The 22,315-nt window shown below is 42.1% G+C and overlaps 1 protein-coding gene across 2 annotated transcripts in view; it reads right to left on the bottom strand.

Annotated features, from left to right (window-relative positions):
• Positions 1-12,107, bottom strand: part of LOC133648900 (protein phosphatase 3 catalytic subunit alpha-like) — an 89,463-nt gene extending 77,356 nt beyond the window's left edge. The window contains exon 1 of one of the 2 annotated variants that reach the window (XM_062045425.1): positions 11,878-12,107. In XM_062045425.1, coding sequence (XP_061901409.1) covers positions 11,878-11,902 — 25 coding nt within the window. In that variant the 5' untranslated portion in view covers positions 11,903-12,107. The remainder of the gene's footprint in view (positions 1-11,877) is intronic. The other variant, XM_062045424.1, reaches the window with a different exon arrangement.
• Between the last annotated feature and the right edge of the window lie 10,208 nt (positions 12,108-22,315).

Below are 22,315 nucleotides of genomic sequence, written 5' to 3'. Positions count from 1 at the left end.
AACAAACAAAGCGTGCATTAACAGATCGATAAAAATTAGTAGCGAGTAGCGAGCTGAATGTAGATAAATGGAGCGGAGTAAAAGTAGCGTTTCTTCTCTATAAATATACTCAAGTAAAAGTAAAAGTATGTTGCATTAAAAATACTCTTAGAAGTACAATTTATCCCAAAAGTTACTCAAGTAGATGTAACGGAGTAAATGTAGCGTGTTACTACCCACCTCTGATGATGTCACACAAAACATTTCAATAAGTGTCAAATAAAAATGAGCTGCATAATAGGAAATCAAATAATGTATGTCCTTCACTATGTGGTAAGTTCCTGCGGACGTTATCTCCTTCTGTTGTTGATTTTTTTTTTCATACGGTGTTGATCTGGAAATAGTTGCTTCGGCATTTTGTTGGCTGTGGCACCGAACGGAGATGTTGACATGCAGTTTCAAGCACTCTTCATTCTCTAGCGGGTGACTTTTCAAATGATGCTACATTAGCAGTGCTGCTACTTTTTGCAACAACGCTTTTGCCGCACAAATGTTCAACATCTTCCCGCTTGAAGCCAAAACTCCGCCAGACGATGGACCCCGGGCTGTTTTTCTTGGGAATTAATTATTCCTCCATTTGTTACCAGATTCGCACCTTCTCTCTTTCGTATTACCACCTGCACCGCACCGTTAGCATCACAGCTAACGTTACCATGTCGCTACCTCTCTGCTCCGCGGGAGCGTGTGACGTTGCACATGTGACGTTTGTAAGAAGGTGCGCTTGTTTTATGTCTCTGCGAGAAGGAGAGACAAGAAAGAGTGGGAAATACATGTAGTGTAAAGCCCGCAGCTAAAAGCAACTGCGTGAGAATGTATACTCAAATATCACGATACAGTCATTTTCTATATCGCACAGAGACAAACCCGCGATATATTGAGTATATCGATATATCGCCCAGCCCTATGTTAAAGTAATCGAACTCTCCATAAATACATGGAAAAATTTACAGTTGATACATGTGATCGGTGAGTATTAGTATCGGCCGATCTTATTCATGGATGATTCGTATCAGATGCGGCAGCATAAAACCCTGATGAGAGCATCCCTAGTAAACACACACATGCATACAGTATGCTAAACAATGCAATGCTACTAAAATAATGCTGAGCAGTAATTTAAATGGTAAAATAATGTGGAAAATGTATCATATTTTTTTAGAGTATTGTCCTTATTGAGGGTCTGTTTAAGCCTGTAGTTTTCCCTTCAAACAATAGAAGGCCTAGCGACAAGTAGTTCAGCAAATAGAATTCCAGTGATTAGAGCAATTTTGTCAATCTACATTGCAACATTTCCTAAATAGTTACATTTGGTAATAGTAAATGTTTTGTAATAAATTTTAAAAAAGCACAACAGGCATCAAGAGAGCAACGTTTTGATTTGTTAATAAAAACACTACTATTACTATCCATCAAGCATCCAGTGAGGATGTAACTAACAACATCCTCTACTCAGCCAGCAGTCACATCACAATGACTGTGTGGGACATATAAATGGAACACAGCTATGACTCACACTTTTAGCGACGGTTGTGCTTACAAACCAAAATGTGCACTGTAACAAGGGTCTGTTGGAGGGCATTACAGTGAGACGTAGCTTGCTACTATTTTCCCCACATACTCGTACAATGGAGGACCTGTGCTCCCTCATCGGTTTCATTGCCTACTCTTCCCCTTTTTGTTATCTCTCTTACAGGCATTGCATCAACAGACTGTACCTATTTTTAATGTGATGCTTTGTTTGTGTTCCGTTTTCTGTTTCCACTGATAAGAAAGGGCTAAAATACAGATGGCCTCCCATATTTTTCAAGCTACAATAATAAAATGGCACAATTGAGTGATGCTATTATTTGATAAAGCTCGCTCAGGTTTAGTTTCATCAAGCAATGGCCACATTTTATGATACCATCAGCAATATAATAAGACGTTTTAGATTAATTTGGATCCTTGACTGCTGCCAAACACAATGCATGGGCAGTATTAGCGATAGTAGTGTTGACTACTTTGGAATTTATTTGCATCTCTCGGAAAAAAATGTTTTCCCACCATTGCTGCCTTACTCCTTGAATATATGTACCGTAATTTCCAGACTATAAGCCGCTACTTTTTCCCCTCGTTCTGGTCCCTGCGGCTTATACAAGAGTGCGGCTTATTTACGGCCTGTTCTTCTCCGACACAGACAAAGAGGATTTTGGTGGTTTTAGTACGCAGGAGGAAGACAATGACACAATGATTAAAGACTGACTTTTCATATACCGGTAGGCTGGTTATTTTGATAACGTACAGGCGAGCACTTTGTATTACTTTGCACCGTTGTATTATTTGTACTCTGCACGAATGCTGTTCGCCATGTCAAAGATGTGAAAGTTTGATTGAATGATTGAAATATTTATTGTTAATAAATGGGACGCTTTGCGTTCCCAAACAGTCATCTCTGTCCTGACAATCCCCTCCGTGGTAGCAGGAACCCCTATATACTACGGTAATTACACATCAAAACCCTGCGGCTTATAGTCGGGTGCGGCTTTTATATGGAGCAATCTGTATTTTCCCCTAAATTTAGCTGGTGCGGCTTATAGTCAGGTGCGGCTTATAGTCCGGAAATTACGGTAGTTATATTTGGAGATGAGGGACGTAACAATAAACAGTACTAATGATGGACCGCAGTAAAACTCCAGACGGTTAGTATTACCATTTTAAATTAAGCCCCACTTAAGAACTTTCAGTTTTGTTTGATTTTAGCAGCACCAGTGGACCGATGCAGACCACATTTCCTATGAGGACCAGCGCATTGCGTTGTAAATCGTCAGAAACTACTGTCACGTACATACAAACTGACACAATAATACCACAATGATTCAGTAGGACTGATCTTTCCACAGTAGGAACCAACATATTTGACTCAAACTTTACAGGTCGAAAAGTTACATAGTTCTTCTTTAAATTAAAACTATTGTAAAAGCGTGATTGATAACTACACTTTGATAAACTAATGGACGGGTGATACTGCTCATTTCCTGAAGAAGCAAGCAAGTACGCTAAAGGCTGGCTGGCTAGTTTAAATGCTACAATAACTAGCAGCATTAACGTCTTTCCGCATTAAGAAAAGTCACACCAATCTAAACTTGTATAATCACATCTGAGTAGGTAAGCCAAAACTTGGTTAAAAGGTTTCATTGTGTGTATAAGTACTAGTGATGTGCGGATCGATACTGAAATATTGATACCGCCGATACCAGATAGTTATGCTGTAATATGGATTCTTAAATTAAAATATCGATACTTTTGACACTTATTTTAGATCATGTGTAACATTAACAGGAACACAGTGTAAAAAAAGTAACTAAACCTGTGAATGAAGCAATGTGTCAGATCCTTTTGTTGAGTGGTGTTTACATGTTCAGTATTTTTTACGTTAATGTGTTCATGTAACTGAATTATCAATCACTTTTTATTCGAATAGTTTTAATGCTTTTATTATTTTACGTAATTCCTTTTTTAATGACTTGCAACACCATTTTTGTGTACTTTGTATGATTTTGCCCTTCTGTTGTATTAGTTTGGCTATATATATCCATGCCACTACCTCAATATGCTACAGAGTTTGAAATAAATAAGTAACTCTAGTCTTGCATTCTTTATGCTATGATATGTTGTTATTTGAAATACACAACTTTTTTAGTTTTAGCAGACACACTGGGTATATTTGCACAAAATATCGGTGTTGGATTGGTTACGTTATGTCGCGTAACTGAAACCGATACCAATGCGATATAGTCCGATACCAATACCAAGCTAATCACATGTATAAATTGTACATTTTCCAATGTATTTATGCTGAGTGGTATTGACAGTTTAACATTATCAACACAATATTTAAACTAGTTCCTTATTCTCTTTTGATTATATACAATTGTTTGATCAAAACAAAGTCAATAGTACACAGTAACTAAACAAAAGTTTAAAAAAAACTACTATCTACTACTCAAATAACTCATTTACCACCCTAAATTGTACTCGGTATCGGATCGGAAAGAAAATGAGTGGTATCGTACATCACCTACAAGTACAGTACAATTCATACAAATTCAACAATACCGTGATAATAATGATAACCATGACAAGAAACGTTAACAGCGTTAGATCTCTATCCTTCAGTTTCTAAATTCTTACACCTGGCCCCACTTTCAGAAAAAAAGCTACAACCATTACTGCGCAGCAAATTCCTAAAGTTGTGCCGTGAGAAAATTCAAAAGCTTTCCAGGAAATCCAGTGAAGTTCTCTTACCAGACCGACCATTCATAAATTTGAGTGGCAAAAAAATAAAACCGGGGATTACCTAAAACCACCAACCTCACAACACTGCACTTCCACATCGCACAGAACGAGATCACCACACCTTAAACATACATCTAAATCTGAAAATTCTTAACAGATGCTAATTGAATTAATGCCAAGCTTTTCAAAGAAAACATTGTCGCCAATAAATATGCAATAATATAGAATGCATTTATTTGTTTTAACTATAGTACAGTCCTCTGCAGTATCAATAACATATTCGGCTATGATAACTTGTGGAGGGTTTCCATCATAAGCGCTTTAGAAAGGTGTAAGATCATTTTCATGGCCTTGGCCCTCCTCTTGTGCTTCCCTGCTCCAGCAAGAGTCCTCTGTGGCCTTGTCACACACTCCCTCTCTCTCGCTCTTCTCTCTCTCGCCTCGCCCCCACACTTTCTGTCCATTCCTGCGGGTATGCTTTGTCCTTTGGCTCCGTCTCCGTGCACTTCTATCTGACAAACAGCACTAAAATCCATAACGTAGGCAACAGTCTGAGCGACACAGTGCTGTCTGTGTGACTGATGCCATCATCCCCCTTCAGCCCAAACACATTAAATCATTCTCTCCAGGTGTGATGAATTGCAGTGTGGTGTCGCTCTGTTTGTGTGTGTGTGTGTGTGTGTGTGTGTGTGTGTGTGTGTGTGTGTGTGTGTGTGTGTGTGTGTGTGTGTGTGTGTGTGTGTGTGTGTGCTATTACGACTAATGCATGAGGGTATAAGCTGCACAATTGCTCTAGTGTGGAGGCAGCTGAGCTTTGGTGGCCTGGATGTTTACAACGCAGGGGGAGCCGTGATGTAAAAGCATATATGTATTTATAAACAAACATCCATCACTCCAACGCCAGAAGCAGGAGTCTATCCCGGTGGGGTAGATTCTGTACTGACTGCCAGTCAGTCACAAGACTGACACAGGGACAGCTTCGGCTACTTTATTTTGGTTCCTTTTCCAACTTTCATCACTGTATTTACTAGGAATTATCTGATCAGAGTTTTATGCCGTCGATTCCGATACCAATGTGATATAGTCCGATACCAAGCTAATCACATGTATTAACTATACATATTCCAACATATTTATGCTGAGCGCTATTGACAGTTTAACTTATCAACACAATATTTAAACTGGATCCTTATTCTCTTTTAATTACATACAATTGATTGATAAAAAAGAAAGTCAACTGTACACAGTAACCATCCATCCAGCCATCCATTTTCTAACGCTTGTCCCGTTCGGGATTGCTGGGGGTGCTGGGGGTGCTGGAGCTGCGTTTGGGGCGGAATGCGAGGTACACCCTGGCCAACACAGATAGACAGACAACATTCACACTCACATTCACACACTAGGGCCAATTTTAGTGTTGCCAATCAACCTATCCCCAGATGCATGTCTTTGGAGGTGGGAGGAAGCCGGAGTACCCGGAGGGAACCCACGCAGTCACGGGGAGAACATGCAAACTCCACACAGAAAGATCCCGAGCCCAGGATCAAACTTTGTATTGTGAGGCAGATGCACTAACCCCTGGTCCACCGTGCTGCCCAGTTGTGTGATGTTCCTCTGCATTACAAATATAATGCTACAGTTAGTGTTACAGTTTCAAAGTGAAATTAGCGTAAAATCGTGATTGATTACCGCACTTTGATAAACTCACGGCGATAGTGCTCATTTCCTGGGGGAGCGTCTAGCACAGTAGCTAGCTTAAATGCTAACATGAATACTAGAGACAATAACATAATTCCTAATTAAAAACAATATAGCCCAATCTAAACGTGTATAAACACATCGCTGTCTATGCAACTGAGATTGTATTGTGTACATTGAACCTACAGGCTGTGCGCTGTAGTGATGAATATGAAGATCCATACATTTCTGCAACAGGAAGTGAACCCACGTGACGTCGCATAAACCGGTGCCACCGTGCTGCCCACGCAGTAACTAAACAAAAGTAAAGACTAGTATATATACTTTAAATCATTTTCGCCCTCAAAGTCCTCCTGTGTCAAAGGAATAATTCCCTGCGTTTGTAAACATGAACAATAACAACACAAAACATTTTTTGTGAAAATAAGAATATGGACCTAATCTCGCTAGTATACTACCGATACTACCTTTGGTGTCTGGTTCTTCGGAATATACAAAATAAGACTAATACTGAATGGAGAAGTTTGGCCCCCGGTCCTTAGCTTTCTGGAAATGTGGCCCACAAAACTATTGCGATGAATGTCCCTGGTATAGCACTTTAGCTTTTATTAAAACACATACTTTTGTAGAGGCTGGAACCAATTATTCATATTTACATTGGGTCTTATGGACAAAATTGCTTCAATATACAAACTTTTCTGTTTACTAACCCTGTTCAAGAACCAATGGAATTTATCAATCTTGGTTCCACTGATGTTGCTTTTTGATGTAGTACCGCCTGAGGGATCGAAGGTCAAGGCCTTGCCATTTACGTGCAGCACAGTGGTACAGGGGATAGTGCGTGTGCCTCACAATACGAAGGTCCTGCGTTCAATCCTGGGCTCGGAAACTTCCCGTGACTGCGTGGGTTATTCTGGGTACTCCGGCTTCCTCCCACATCAAAAGACATGCACCTGGGGATAGGTTGATTGGCAACACTAAATTGGCCCTAGTGTGTGAATGTGAGTGTAAATGTTGTCTGTCTATCTGTGTTGGCCCTGTGATGAGGTGGTGACTTGTCCAGGGTGTTCCCCGCCTTCCGCCCAAATGCAGCTGAGATAGGCTCCAGCTCCCCCCGCGACCTCGAAAAAGACAAGCGGTAGAAAATGGATGGATGGATGGGGTTCCACTGTACTCATTTAAGTGTATAGTTGTGACACAGCCATGAACCTGGAGCACTATTTTCTCATCCTTTTTAACCCTTCGAGCCGCAGTACTTCTGCTTAGCTCCACATAAGTACAACATGCAATGGTTTTAATATCGTCATCGCTATTACAGCCATTTCTTTTTTTCTTATTTCGGCCCCCTACCATGGACCTTTTTTCCCACTGACTAACATGTGGGAGGGAAAAAGGCCTGATAGAGCCCACACACAAAACACAAGATAAATGTTAACTCCACACACAATTCCGGACCTAGAACCTTTTTGCTGTGAGGCAACACCACCCAACCACCGTGCTGTCTCTGGGAGAAATTAATTGTGTGAATGCTCCAAAGCATTCACACATATGGTTTTCTACACCAACATTCATCTATTTATTCAACTTATTATTATTCTTCTTCTCTAGATTTTGGCACGCTCTACCTTCCGCATTTTTCATCCGATTTCAAACCGTTCCAACTTCAAACTGTTCAGCCTATTCAGGAATCGCAGGGTTTCCCTTGACAAAGTCCAACAATTCCCAGATTTCCCAGAATTTCAGGTTTTCCTGGACATTTTTCCCATTCAAAATGAATTGGCCATTTTTCAAACTTTCATAATTTCCACATTTTTCAACCAATTCAAAGCATTCCACCTTCAACACATTCCACCATTCTGGAAATTCAAACTATAATTTTTCCAAGTTCAAAAAAATTCCAGGATTTTCCACATTTTTCAACGCATTTCAACCATTCCTCCGTCAAAACATTCCTCTTAATCGGGACAAAATACGAAGTTGTTTTTTGAACTGGAAAAATTCCAGATTTTCCCGAAATTCCCAGAATTCCGTAATACCATTTCTCTATTCAACATGTTACTACTTAAACATTTCTCGACCGATTTGCGAAATTTCAACACCAACCATTTCAACTCATTCAGCCCATTCCAGTTTTTTTTTTACCATTTTCAAAAAAATTCCAGCTTTGGGGGAAATTCCCATTGAAATCAATGGGACATTCTACAAAGTTTCACAATTCCCACATTTTTCATCTCATTCAAACCGTTCCAACTTCAAAATATTCAGCCTGTTCAGGAATTATGTGCTCTACTTCAACAATTCTAAAAAATATTACCAGATTTACCATAATTCCTTTTTTTTTTTTTTTTTGCATTTTCACCATTCCACTCATCATGGACATTCAAACTAACACTTTCCCAAGTTCCAAACCAAATTCCGGTTTTCCTGGAAATTCAAACACTTCAACATTCAAACCATTACAACATTCAAACCATTTCAGTGTTTAAACGATTTCAACATTTCAACCATTTCTAAATACATCCTACATTCCATTAGCATCTCAGTTGAGCGTCAGCTCTTCAACATTCAAACCATTCCAACATTCAAACTATTCTTACATTCATACTACCGTATTTTCCGCACTATAAGGCGCACCTAAAAACCTCCAATTTTCTCAAAAGCTAACAGTGCGCCTTATAATCCGATGCGCCTTATATATCGACCAATATTGAGCCACAACAAACCTAAACTTCATTTTTATAAAGTTTAGGTCTCGCAACTACGGTAAACAGCCGCCAACTTCTTTTTCCCCCGTAGAAGAACAAGCGCTTCTTCTTCTACGGTAAGCAACCGCCGAGTTCATTTTCCCCCGTAGAAGAAGAAGTGCTTCTAACCCAAAAATGGCTCCTATTAAGAGATACGCTTACGACGCAGAGTTTAAACTTAAGACGATCAGTCACGCAGTAGAACACGGAAATAGAGCAGCAACGAGAGAATTTAACATAAACGAATCAATGGTGTTTAATTCGGACTATGAAGAAGAAGAATTTGAGGGATTCGTGGATGAGGAATAACTTCATAAAGTGAGCTTTACATGTTTATTTTGTGTGTTGTGTTGTGTGACATTAACCTTTGAGCAACGTTGCGTTATTGATATTGTTATTGCACTGCACTATTTTGAGTGTTACTATATTGTGATTGCACTAACGTTTGATTTACCGTAACAGTATCACTGTTTTTTACGTGTTTATTGAATCAGGGAAAAGTTCCCCTCCACTATGTGATATAAATGTTGCACTACATGTTATACCTTGCTGTTGTTAAAAGATAAACAAAACACCACGTCACTGACTTTACTTCGGGGAAAATAATATAACAGCTGTTTGTTCATTTTGGGAGTGAACAGAGTTGTCAGAACGCTGGTTTGTAATCTATTAATAAAGTTTGACTGCCCTATCTGACTGTTTTGTTGACATTCCCTTCAGCGCAGCTCCATCTAATGGGTGCATTGGTGCGTCTTATAATCCGGTGCACCTTATATATGAACAAAGTTTTGAAATAAGCTATTCATTGAAGGTGCGCCTTATAATCTGGTGTGCCTTATAGTGCGAAAAATACGGTACATTCTGTCAGCATTTCGGTTCAACTTCAACATTGGAGCATTCACACACAATTCCTTCAGGAATTGCCTCTTCTATTCATCCATCCATGTTTCTACCGCTTGTCCCTTTCGGGGTCGCGGGGGGCGCTGGAGCCTATCTCAGGCGGGGTACACACCCTGGACAAGTCGCCACCTCATCGCAGGGCCAACACAGATAGACAGACAACATTAACACTCACATTCACACACTAGGGCCAATTTAGTGTTGCCAATCAACCTATGCCCAGGTGCATGTCTTTGGAGGTGGGAGGAAGCCGGAGTACCCGGAGGGAACCCACGCAGTCACGGGGAGAACATGCAAACTCCACACAGAAAGACCCCAAGTCCGGGATTGAACTCAGGACCTTCGTATTTTTTATTTTTTATTAAATCAATATAAAAAACACAAGATACACTTACAATTAGTGCACCAACCCAAAAAACCTCCCTCCCCCATTTACACTCATTCACACAAAAGGGTTGTTTCTTTCTGTTATTAATATTTCTGGTTCCTACATTTTATATGTCAGTATAGATCAGTGGTTCTTAACCTGGGTTCGATCGAACCCTAGGGGTTCGGTGAGTCGGGCTCAGGGGTTTGGCGGAGGTCAAAACACACCCGACTCATCGTGTAAATAAAAACTTCTCCCTATCGGCGTATTACGGATACGGCAACAGCAGAAATCAGACTGATTTGCAGGTGTGTAATTTGTTGTGAGTTCATGCACTGTGTTGGTTTTGTTCTTTGAACAAGGTGATGTTCATGCACGGTTCATTTTGTGCACCAGTAAAAAAACATGGTAACACTTTAGTATGGGGAACATATTCACCATTAATTAGTTGCTTATTAACATGCAAATTAGTAACACATTGGCTCTTAACTAATCATTATTAAGTACTTATTAATGCCTTATTCGGCATGGCCTTATTATAACCCTAACCCTCCAACCCTGGCCCGAACCATCTAACCCTAACCCTAACCCTAACCAAATAACTCTTAAATTAAGTCTTTGTTACTTAGAATATGTTCCCCTAGTGTCCAAAAAACTCTAAATTAAGTCTTTGTTACTTAGAATATGTTCCCCATACTAAAGTGTTACCAAAAACATATATCTTTGTCTTGAATTTGAAAAAAAAACAACATTTTATTGTTCACTAAAGAAGGGTTCGGTGAATGCGCACATGAAAGTGGTGGGGTTCGGTACCTCCAACAAGGTTAAGAACCACTGAGACACAGCTACAAAAAGGTTGGGGACCACTGATCTATAGTGCACAGTGTAGTTTTGTGCTTGCACACCCACTACATAGCTATACGTGGCAAACATGCACCCCACACCCCAGCTTCCTGTGAGCACGACTCACGCACGGAATACCGGGGCATGCCCGAGCGACGCGTCCAGCTGTCACCTCGGCTTCTTCCGGCAGAGAGACCTTGTGACATTATTACCAGGGAGAGAGAGAGAGAGAGAGAGTCGACCAGGCATCGTCGCACATGACGTGAGGAAGGGCGCGGGGGGGGGGGGGTTGTCATGTTGTGGCCACATAAAACAGGACAACGTGTGCAAAGCCCACCTCTCCTACATGCCTGGCCATGAAATGTTCCATCAATCCAATGATGCAATAACATCATTAGCGCGGCACGAATCACCATCGCCATCATGGCAGCCCTGCATGCATGCATGCATCCCCTCACTCCATTTTGTCTCTCATTTGACCGCCAGTGGAAACCAGGGGGGGTTGGGGGTGGGGGGGGTGGGAGCCAAGGAGGAGTCTTCAACATGGACGAGGCCTTTGAGGACTGTCATGTTCGTGTTTGAAGGATATACCTGTAATACATCTGATCATAACAAAGGACCTGCAAAAGTGGGCGGCCATCAAGCCAAAATGTGACGCCAAAGTTTTCACTTAAAAACCCCGATCGATTAGCAGCCGCAGCTGTGGTCCACATCTAGAGGTCTCCAACAATGAAAAGCGCGCACATGCATCGTGTAAACGTCAACATCGGAAGTGAAAGGCACGATAAAACGTCAAAACCAAAAAATAAAAAATAAAAAATGCAGCCCCCCCCCCTCTCGTGGCAGCATCCTTGAACCCCCCGCACCTCTCCTCCTCCTCCCATCACCGCAGCATCAGCACCGCTGTCAGCACACACACACACACACACACACACACACACACACACACACACACACACACACACACACACACACACACACACACACGCAAAAAGGAGCATGGTTTTTTACCTTTATGTCTGCCTTTCGCCGTCATCGTCACACTGCTCCGTGTTTCATCCCAACAAGATGCCCATCTCTCTCTCTCTCTCTCTCTCTCTCTCTCTCTCTCTCTCTCTCTCTCTCTCTCTCTCTCTCTCTCTCTCTACGCTCGGTTGGTGACTCTGGTTTTTTTTTGTTTTTTTTATTCAGTAGCAGCCAACCACCGCTAGGAGTAGTGCGCGTACACGCCGCCCGCGCACGACAAGACCACCCCTCCCTCCTCCGGAAAATAGGGTATTGCCTCAAGTGAGGATTGTAAAAAGAATAGGGGGGGGGGGGGGACACATTAGGGGGAGTGGAGAGTGCAGCCCACTCACACGTTGCGAGGGTCACGTGGTCTTTTATTGCAGGAGTGACGTCACAACCTGCACACATGTTCGTCATTTCATCAATGGGGACAAGGCGTCGATAACACGCTTCACCAAAGCGTCCCAGCCGTGTCCTCGGCCGGGGGAAGCCTGCGCTGCTGCGGGGACTTTGGGGCTCTGTAGGCGGCATGCTCGGAACAGAGGTGGTGGTGGTGGTGGTGGTGGTACATGGGAGGTTATAATAAGACTAAAAGACACCTCCGCATGCAAGGATGTGCAGCTGGCTGCTTGGCAACACCCCGGAATTGCGAGAGAGAGAAGGAACTCCCACGCACGGTCACAATTACGCACGCGCAGTCAAGCTTTTACTGCCACCTTGTGGAGGCTGACAATTAAGAGCACAGTGCAGGGTCTTCCCCACAGAGCAACTGTATGGTCATGTGATCTGTAGACTTGTCTTTGGAATATCAAATACATGGTACCGCCCCGAATGCAGCTGGGATAGGCTCCAGCACAAAAAAAAAGCACCGCAGAAACATGGATGGATGGATGAATACAACGGTGTGTTGGAGAATGAAAATATCCAGTGCATTTAAAAACTAAATGGATTGACGCAAAATACATTATTTTATTCCATACGTTCAGAAAAAACACGTACATTGTATATATATATATATATATATATATATATATATATATATATATATATATATATATATATATATATATATATATATAATCAATGACTTGTTCCTTTAAGCCTGTAACTAATAAGTACAATCTTACCATAACATACCATACCAACTTTATTTATAAAGCCCTTTAAAAACAACCACAGTTGAAGAACAAAGGGCTGTACACCACAAAGAAATACAGGCAAAGGACAGACTAAAAAATAACATTTAAAACAGAAGTAAAATACACATTGAAAAAGCAAATACAAATTACCCTAAGAACAATTTCTTAGATAAAAAGCAGTTAAAAACAGTTTAAGAAGTTTAAAAAAAAAGTTAAAAACAGTTTAAAGTCTCATGCTGGGTTAAAAGCCAGTGAATACATTGGGTTTTAAGAAGGGTCTTAAAAGAAGCCAAAGAAGGGGCCTGTCTCACATTGAGAGGGAGATCGTTCCAGAATTTGGGACCCACAACAGAGAAGCCTCTGTCCCCTCTGAGCTTGCACTTTGATTTGAGTACCTCCAGGAGCAGCTGATCAGCTGACCTGAGGGACCGGGTGGGGGCATAGAGGTGGAGCAGATCAGAGAGGTAAGGTGGGGCAAGACTACGTAAGGATTTAAAAACGAGTAAGATCATTTTAAAATGGACTCTAAAAGACACAGGCAGCCAGTGGAGGGAGGCTAAAACAGGAGTAATGTGCTCTCTTTTTCTTTTGTTAGTTAAAAGCGGGCAGCTGCATTTTGGACCAGCTGCAGACATGAGAGGGAGGATTGACTAATTCCAAAATACAAACGTACAAAGAGTTGCAGTAATCCAGCCGAGATGTTATAAAGGCATGGATTACTGTCTCAAACTGTTGCCTAGAAAGAAGGTTTTTAACCTTGGCCAGCTGACGTAAATAAAAAAAAGCTGGCTTTCACCAATGTGCCAATCTGACGGTCCAATTTAAAATCAATGTCAATAAGAAAGCCCAGGTTGGTGATCATGGGCTTAACGTGCAAAGCCAAGGGGCCAAAGTCAACAGGGGGGAGCTCATAGGTACCACTAGGTGCATTACTTCTGTCTTCTTTTCATTGAAATTTACATATACAAGTACAAACATACATATACACATTCTGTACATATACAAGTACATATGCATACATACACTGATGCATATTAGCAAGTTTCATCAAACACATATTAACGTTGGTGCCCTATAGTAAACTGGGTAACACATGGCACACTGACAAAGCGTAACCTATTAGTACTATAACAATGTACAAGGTTAATATAGCTGGCTTCTCTTTTTTCCCCTCCATGTGTCTGCTTTATTTTGCATTTGAAGTTATCATTACATATATGTATTGTTGCATTTGAACAATTGTATTGTTGATAATAGAGGTAATTATTGTTATTATTCAATATCAATAGTGTTATTTCTATTGGTATTTGTATTGCTCCATTTGTAGTGTAATAATGTTTATTGTAATTTCTGTATTATTATTTATTTCACTAACTGCTTCTTTGCTCTCACTTTTACCATCATGTTTGTACATATCGTATTTGCTGATGTTGTTCTATTGTTGTTGTTGTTGTTGTTATTGGTATTGTTGTTGTTGTTGTTATCTCTCTGTCTTATCCTCCTCTTGTCCCCACAATTTCCCCCTCTGTCTTCCTTTTTTCTCTTTCTATTCCCTCCTGCTCCAGCCCAGCTGCACCAAATAATAATATAAATCCATTTATCAAAGTCAAATACAAATAAGTAGAGATGTCCGATAATGGCTTTTTTGCAGATATCCGATATTTCGATATTGTCCAACTCTTAATTACAGATTCCGATATCAATATACAGTCGTGGAATTAACACATTATTATGCCTAATTTTGCCCCGCTGGATGCATTAAACAATGTAACAAGGTTTTCCAAAATAAATCAACTCAAGTTATGGAAAAAAATGCCAACATGGCACTGCCATATTTATTATTGGAGTCACAAAGTGCATAATTTTTTTTAACATGCCTCAAAACAGCAGCTTGGAATTCTGGACATGCTCTCCCTGAGAGAGCATGAGGAGGTGGAGCTGGGGAGGCACAGCTACTCCTCACCCCAGTGGGTCTGCAACAGACGCCACCATGCACTCCCATGGGCCAGCCGACGCCACCATGCAGTCCGTTGGGCCAGCAGAGGACGCCACCATGCAGTCCGGTGGGCCGGCAGAGGACGCCACCATGCAGTCCGGTGGGCCAGCAGCAGACGCCACCATGCAGTCCGGTGGGCCAGCAGCTGACGCCACCATGCAGTCCTGTGGGCCAGCAGCAGACGCCACCATGCAGTCCAGTGGGCCAGCAGCAGACACCACCATGCAGTCCGGTGGGCCAGCAGCAGACGTCACCATGCAGTCCGGTGGGCCAGCAGCAGACGTCACCATCCTCTCCGGTGGGCCAGCAGAGGGCGCCACCATCCTCTCCGGTGGGCCAGCAGAGGGCGCCACCATCCTCTCCGGTGGGCCAGCAAAGAGCGCCACCATACTCTCCGGTGGGCCAGCAGAGGGCGCCACCATCGTCTCCGGTGGGCCAGCAGAGGGCGCCAACATCCTCTCCGGTGGGCCAGCAGAGGGCGCCACCATCCTCTCCAGTGGGCCAGCAGAGGGCGCCACCATCCTCTCCGGTGGGCCAGCAGAAGGCGCCACCATCCTCTCCGGTGGGCCAGCAGAGGGCGCCACCATCCTCTCCGGTGGGCCAGCAGAGGGCGCCACCATCCTCTCCGGTGGGCCAGCAAAGAGCGCCACCATACTCTCCGGTGGGCCAGCAGAGGGCGCCACCATCCGCTCCGGTGGGCCAGCAGAGGGCGCCACCATCCTCTCCGGTGGGCCAGCAGAGGGCGCCACCATCCTCTCTGGTGGGCCAGCAGAGGGCGCCACCATCCTCTCCGGTGGGCCAGCAGAAGGCGCCACCATCCTCTCCGGTGGGCCAGCAGAGGGCGCCACCATCCTCTCCGGTGGGCAAGCAAAGGGCGCCACCATACTCTCCGGTGGGCCAGCAGAGGGCGCCACCATCCTCTCCGGTGGGCCAGCAGAGGGCGCCACCATCCTCTCGAGTGGGCCAGCAGAGGGCGCCACCATCCTCTCCGGTGGCCCAGCAGAGGGCTCCACCATCCTCTCTGGTGGGTCCTCCCACGCCGGCGGACGAGCCGCCTAGCCAATTGTGATGGCGTTCAACTCGCCGTCGCCACCTGACTCTTCCCCGCTGGTTGCGGGGACACATTGCCTGGCCGGCCCACCGCCTTGTCCTCCCTCCAACCTCCCGTGACTTTGGACTGTTTTTTTTTTTTTTGGGGGGGGGGGGGGGGGTTCTAGAACGTCTGGTATCCGTTATGGGAAGGGGGGCTACTGTCAGGCTTGTGCCTGACAGTTTGATTATGTTTTAGTTTTTCCTCTGTTTGTCTTTATTTCCTGTCAGCGCTTTTATTTTGGTTGTTTCCTGCTTGTCTCCCTGAGCGCTGTGTTCCCTCAGCTGCGGCTGATTAGCACCTGGCCACACCTGGTGTCAATCAGCCAGATGCTATTTAAACCTGCCTTGCCAGCCAGTCTGTGCTGGAGTATTGTCATTGTAATACTTGTCGATGTGATTGTCATCACTATCTGTCGTGCTAATACTTGTCGTTGTCATTGTAGCTGTAGCTACTACCTCTGTATGCGGAATCCGGATAGCAACATGAAGCACTTCGTAGAACAATTCAACAAACCCCTCAAAATGATCGCTGTCACAGTAACGTGGGTTGATGATAATATAATAATATTCATCAGTTGTAAATATAGATCACCTAAGTCAAGTATTGAAACATTTGAAGACTGGATCAAGACAAATTTTATGGACATCGGTCAAAGAGTAATTTTCTTATGTGGTGACTTTACTATTGACCTATTGAACCCTAATAAGCAAAAGTCTGTTGATGACTTTATTGATAGAATGTATAGCATCAGTTTAAATCCTAAAATGACAAAACCAAGCAGAATCACAGGACACTGTGCCACGCTTATTGATAGTATTTTTTACTAGGGGTGTGGGAAACAATCGATTCGAATTCGAATCGCGATTCTCACGTTGTGCGATTCAGAATCGATTCTCATTTTTTAAAAATCGGCTTATTTTTAATTTTTTTTTTAATTGATCAATCCTACAAAACAATACACAGCAATACCATAACAATCCAATCCAATTGCAAAACCAAACCCGAACCAGCAACACTCAGAACTGCAATAAACAGCAATTGAGAGACACAAACACGACACAGAACAAACCAAAAGTAGTGAAACAAAAATGAATATTATCAACAACTGTATCAATATTAGTTACAATTTCAACATAGCAGTGATTAAAAATCCCTCATTGACATTATCATTAGACATTTATAAAAAAAATAAAAAAGAATAGTGTCACAGTGGCTTACACTTGCATCGCATCTCATAAGCTTGACAACACACTGTGTCCAATATTTTCACAAAGATAAAATAAGTCATATTTTTGGTTCATTTAATAGTTAAAACAAATTTACATTATTGCAATCAGTTGATAAAACATTGTCCTTTACAATTATAAAAGCGTTTTACAAAAATCTACTACTCTGCTTGCATGTCAGCAGACTGGGGTAGATCCTGCTGAAATCCTATGTATTGAATGAATAGAGAATCCTTTTTAATCTAGGCAAAAATCTTAGCCACACAATTATCAAATGTAATAGGAAAATTAATTCATACTGACCATGGAAGGTCGACAATCTTCAGACAATACAAGGAAATTGTTTAATGTTACTTACTATGCTAGAAGTCTTCCTTATCCCACAGCAGTATGTACTGTTGATGCATGAGAAGGCATTCGACCGCATAAACTGGTCATTTATGTTTTGCACATTATGTAAATTTGGATTTGGAGATAATTTTATAGAATGGATTAAGATGCCTTTTAAAAGGCCCATGGCATCAGTCAAAACCAATAATCATATTTCAGAACCTTTTTCGTTAAAAAGAGGAGTAAAACAGTCCTGCATCTGGATTATTAATTAATTTGGTTATTGAACCCTTAGCTGCAAAAATAAGAAGTGAAAATAATATTCATGGTATAAAAATTGGCTCTCAGTATAATAAGCTATCGATGTATTGTGACAACATAATTCTCCACCTGTCACATGTTAACTCCTCTCTTCACTATATCAATAATGTCATCACTGAATATGGCTGTTTATCATGGTATAAAGTCAATTGGGACAAATGTGACATATTACCACTTAATAAACACTGTAAGAAATCACAAGTTCAGAACTCCAAAATTAAATGTAAAGAGGCAGAAATCATATATCTAGGATTACACATTACACCAAACCTTTATACAAGCAGAGATCTAAATCTTAAACATTTAAAAAACTAAGATAGAATCCAAAATGGAACGCTGGTCACGTCTCCAAATATCACTTTGGGGTCGGGTGAACTCAGTAAAAATTAGTATACTGCCAGCAGTTAATTATATACTGAAAATGATGCCTTTCCTCATTAATAAAAGTTGGTTTAAGAAAATACATACAATGATATCACATTTTATATGGTGTGGAAAGAAGGCCAGATGCTCATACTTAAGATTGTCTTGTACACAAGATAAAGGAGGACTACAATTACCAAACTTCTTACATTATTATATCTCCTTCGGTTGTAAACAAGCAAGCCACTTATTTAATTCTTCTGCAGATAAGGACTGGATCAACATAGAAAAAAATATGGTAATGAATTTGGACATTGATGTGGGGAGTTTATATTATATAAAAAAATACCTAATGAGTTGAGGCAGAACCCAATAGAAGCCATCTTTAACATTCTAAAACGGTGTCAGAAAATACTAGGAATCAAGTCAATGACATCTGTAAATCAACCGCTTTGGTACAATCCTAATATCATAATTAATAAAAATGTGGTTAAATGGACAACATGGAAATACAGAGGTATAACTAAACCTCATCATATTATTAATCAAAACTATTTTAAATCGTTCAATGATTTAGTTGATCAATATGATGTACCCAGAAATATATTTTTTAATTGTATCTCTTTAAAACACGCTGTAAATAAATGCATATCCTCTGAAAGTATGTCTTTAAATAGCCATGAACTGGAAGATGCACTTTTTAATCATCCATCCATCCATCCATCTTCTTCCGCTTATCCGAGGTCGGGTCGCGGGGGCAGCAGCCTAAGCAGAGAAGCCCAGACTTTCCTCTCCCCAGCCACTTCGTCCAGCTCCTCCCGGGGGATCCCGAGGCGTTCCCAGGCCAGCCGGGAGACATAGTCTTCCCAACGTGTCCTGGGTCTTACCCGTGGCCTCCTACCGGTTGGACGTGCCCTAAACACCTCCCGAGTGAGGCGTTCGGGTGGCATCCTGACCAGATGCCCGAACCACCTCATCTGGCTCCTCTCGATGTGGAGGAGCAGTGGCTTTACTTTGAGCTCCCCCCGGATGGCAGAGCTTCTCACCCTATCTCTAAGGGAGAGCCCCGCCACCCGGCGGAGGAAACTCATTTCGGCCACCTGTACCCGTGATCTTGTCCTTTCGGTCATAACCCAAAGCTCATGACCATAGGTGAGGATGGGAACGTAGATCGACCGGTAAATTGAGAGCTTTGCCTTCCAGCTTAGCTCCTTCTTCACTACAACGGATCGATACAGCGTCCGCATTACTGAAGATGCCGCACCGATCCGCCTGTCGATCTCACAATCCACTTTTCCCTTACTCGTGAATAAGACTCCTAGTTACTTGAACTCCTTCACTTGGGGCAGGGTCTCCTCCCCAACCCGGAGATGGCACTCCACCTTTTTTCGGGCGAGAACCATGGACTCGGACTTGGAGGTGCTGGTTCTCATCCCAGTCGCTTCACACTTGGCTGCGAACCGATCCAGTGAGAGCTGAAGATCCTGGCCAGATGAAGCCATCAGGACCACATCATCTGCAAAAAGCAGAGCCCTAATCCTGCAGCCACCAAACCGGATGCCCTCCACGCCTTGACTGCGCGTAGAAATTCTGTCCATAAAAGTTATGAACAGAATCGGTGACAAAGGGCAGCCTTGGCGGAGTCCAACCCTCACTGGAAACGTGTCCGACTTACTGCCGGCAATGCGGACCAAGCTCTGACACTGATCGTACAGGGAGCGGACAGCCACAATCAGACAGTCCGATACCCCATACTCTCTGAGCACTCCCCACAGGACCTCCCGAGGGACACGGTCGAATGCCTTCTCCAAGTCCACAAAGCACATGTAGACTGGTTGGGCAAACTCCCATGCACCCTCAAGGACCCTGCCGAGAGTATAGAGCTGGTCCACAGTTCCACGACCAGGACGAAAACCACACTGTTCCTCCTGAATCCGAGGTTCGACTATCCGGCGTAGCCTCCTCTCCAGTACACCTGAATAGACCTTACCGGGAAGGCTGAGGAGTGTGATCCCACGATAGTTGGAACACATGGAACTTTTTAATCAAGATACATTTAAGAAATTAATTAAACTATTTTATGGATGATAAATGAACACCACACTAGAAATGCAAATGATGCATGTGTTCGGAAATAGATGATGGACTTAAACATTTTAGATGAAAGAGACATATCATGGAATGATATTTGGAAAAATGCCAATAAGCCCGTTTGAAGCATTGAAGATAAACTGAATCAATTTAAGATATTGAATAGATTGCATTAAACATCTTCTCAGCTGTTTAAAATTGGTGTCGTAGATAGCAAGTTATGTATGAAGTGTCGGGCAGCCGAGGCAACTCTTGTTCATTTATTGTGGGAATGTCAGAGAATAAAAGAGTTATGGTTGAAAACAACAAAAAAAGCAATCAGTCCTTAATATAAACATCCCAATGACACTGCAAACTTGTATTCTTGGGGATCTCCATCAATTTAGTAACGTGTCATCAAAGTGTAAAAATGCATTTCTTTCAATATGCATAATATCAAAAAGGGTAATATTAAAAAAATGGATAGATGTTGATAGTCCAACTCATACTGACTGGTACACACAAGCTATGGAGATGATATCGGTAGAAAAAACTGCATTTAGTTTAGATAATAATGAGTCATATATTGGAATATGGGATCCATTATTTAAGTTTGTTTTAACTATTAAATGAACCAAAATATGACTTATTATATCATTGTGGAAAATATTGGACACAGTGTGAAGTCAAGTTTATGAGATGCGATGCAAGTGTAAGCCACTGTGACACTATTGTTAATTTTTTTTATTTTATTAATGTTTGTAATGATAATATCAATGAGGGATTTTTAATCACTGCTATGTTGAAATTGTTACTAATATTGATACTGTTGTTGATAATATTCATTTTTGTCTCACTACTTTTAGATTGTTCCGTGTCACGTTTGTGTGTCCTCAATTGCTCTGTTTATTGCTATTCTGAATGTTGCTGGGTCAGGTTTGGTTTTGAAATTGTATTGCATTATTATGGTATTGTTGTGTATTGTTTTAATTTTTAAAAAAATAAAATAAATTAAAAAAACGTTTTTGAATTGAGAATCGTGTTGAATTGAAAAAAAATCGATTTTGAATCGAATCGTGACCCCAAGAATCGATTTTGAATCGAATCGTGGGACACCCAGAGATTCACAGCCCTAATTTTTACCAATTATTTTTATAATAATATTACAAATGGTGTACTTATAACAGACATTGGGGATCATCTGCCCAGCTCTATACTCTCGGCCGGGTCCTTGAGAGTGCATGGGAGTTTGCCCGACCAGTCTACATGTGCTTTGAGGACTTGGAGAAGGCATTTGGCTGTGTCCCTCGGGAAGTCCTGTTGAGAGTGCTCAGAGAGTATGGGGTATCAGACCGTCTGATTGTGGCGGTCCCTTCACTGTATGATTGGTGTCAGAGCTTAGTCCGCACTGCCGGCAGTAAGTCGGACCTGTTTCGAGTGAGGGTTGGACTCCACCAGGGCTGCACTTTATCACCAATTCTGTTCATAACTTTTATGGACAGAATTTCTATGCGCAGTCAGGGCGTTGAGGGGATCCGGTTTGGTGGCTGCAAGATTATATCTTCATATGGCCACGATCTTCAGCTTTCACTGGATCGGTTCGCAGCCGAGTGTGAAGAGAATGGGATGAGAATCAGCACCTCCATGTAAGAGTCCATGGTTCTCTTACGGAAAAGGGTGCCATCTCCGGGTTGGGGAGGAGATCTTGCCCCAAGTGAAGGAGTTCTAATACCTGTGTGAGGGAAGAGTGGATCGTGAGATCGACAGCTGCAAAATTTTACGTTGACGGTGACAAAATAAAAACATGTGCTTTTGTAAGTTTAAGTGCTGGTGTATGTTTGGAACTATATTTAGACATAATATTTTGGTTTATTTAATCAGGAAAACTAATGTCAGAAGGACC

The sequence above is a fragment of the Entelurus aequoreus genome, linkage group LG04, assembly GCF_033978785.1.
Source record: "Entelurus aequoreus isolate RoL-2023_Sb linkage group LG04, RoL_Eaeq_v1.1, whole genome shotgun sequence".
Classification (NCBI taxonomy): domain Eukaryota; kingdom Metazoa; phylum Chordata; class Actinopteri; order Syngnathiformes; family Syngnathidae; genus Entelurus; species Entelurus aequoreus.
This window is presented reverse-complemented; position numbering and strand designations above follow the sequence as displayed.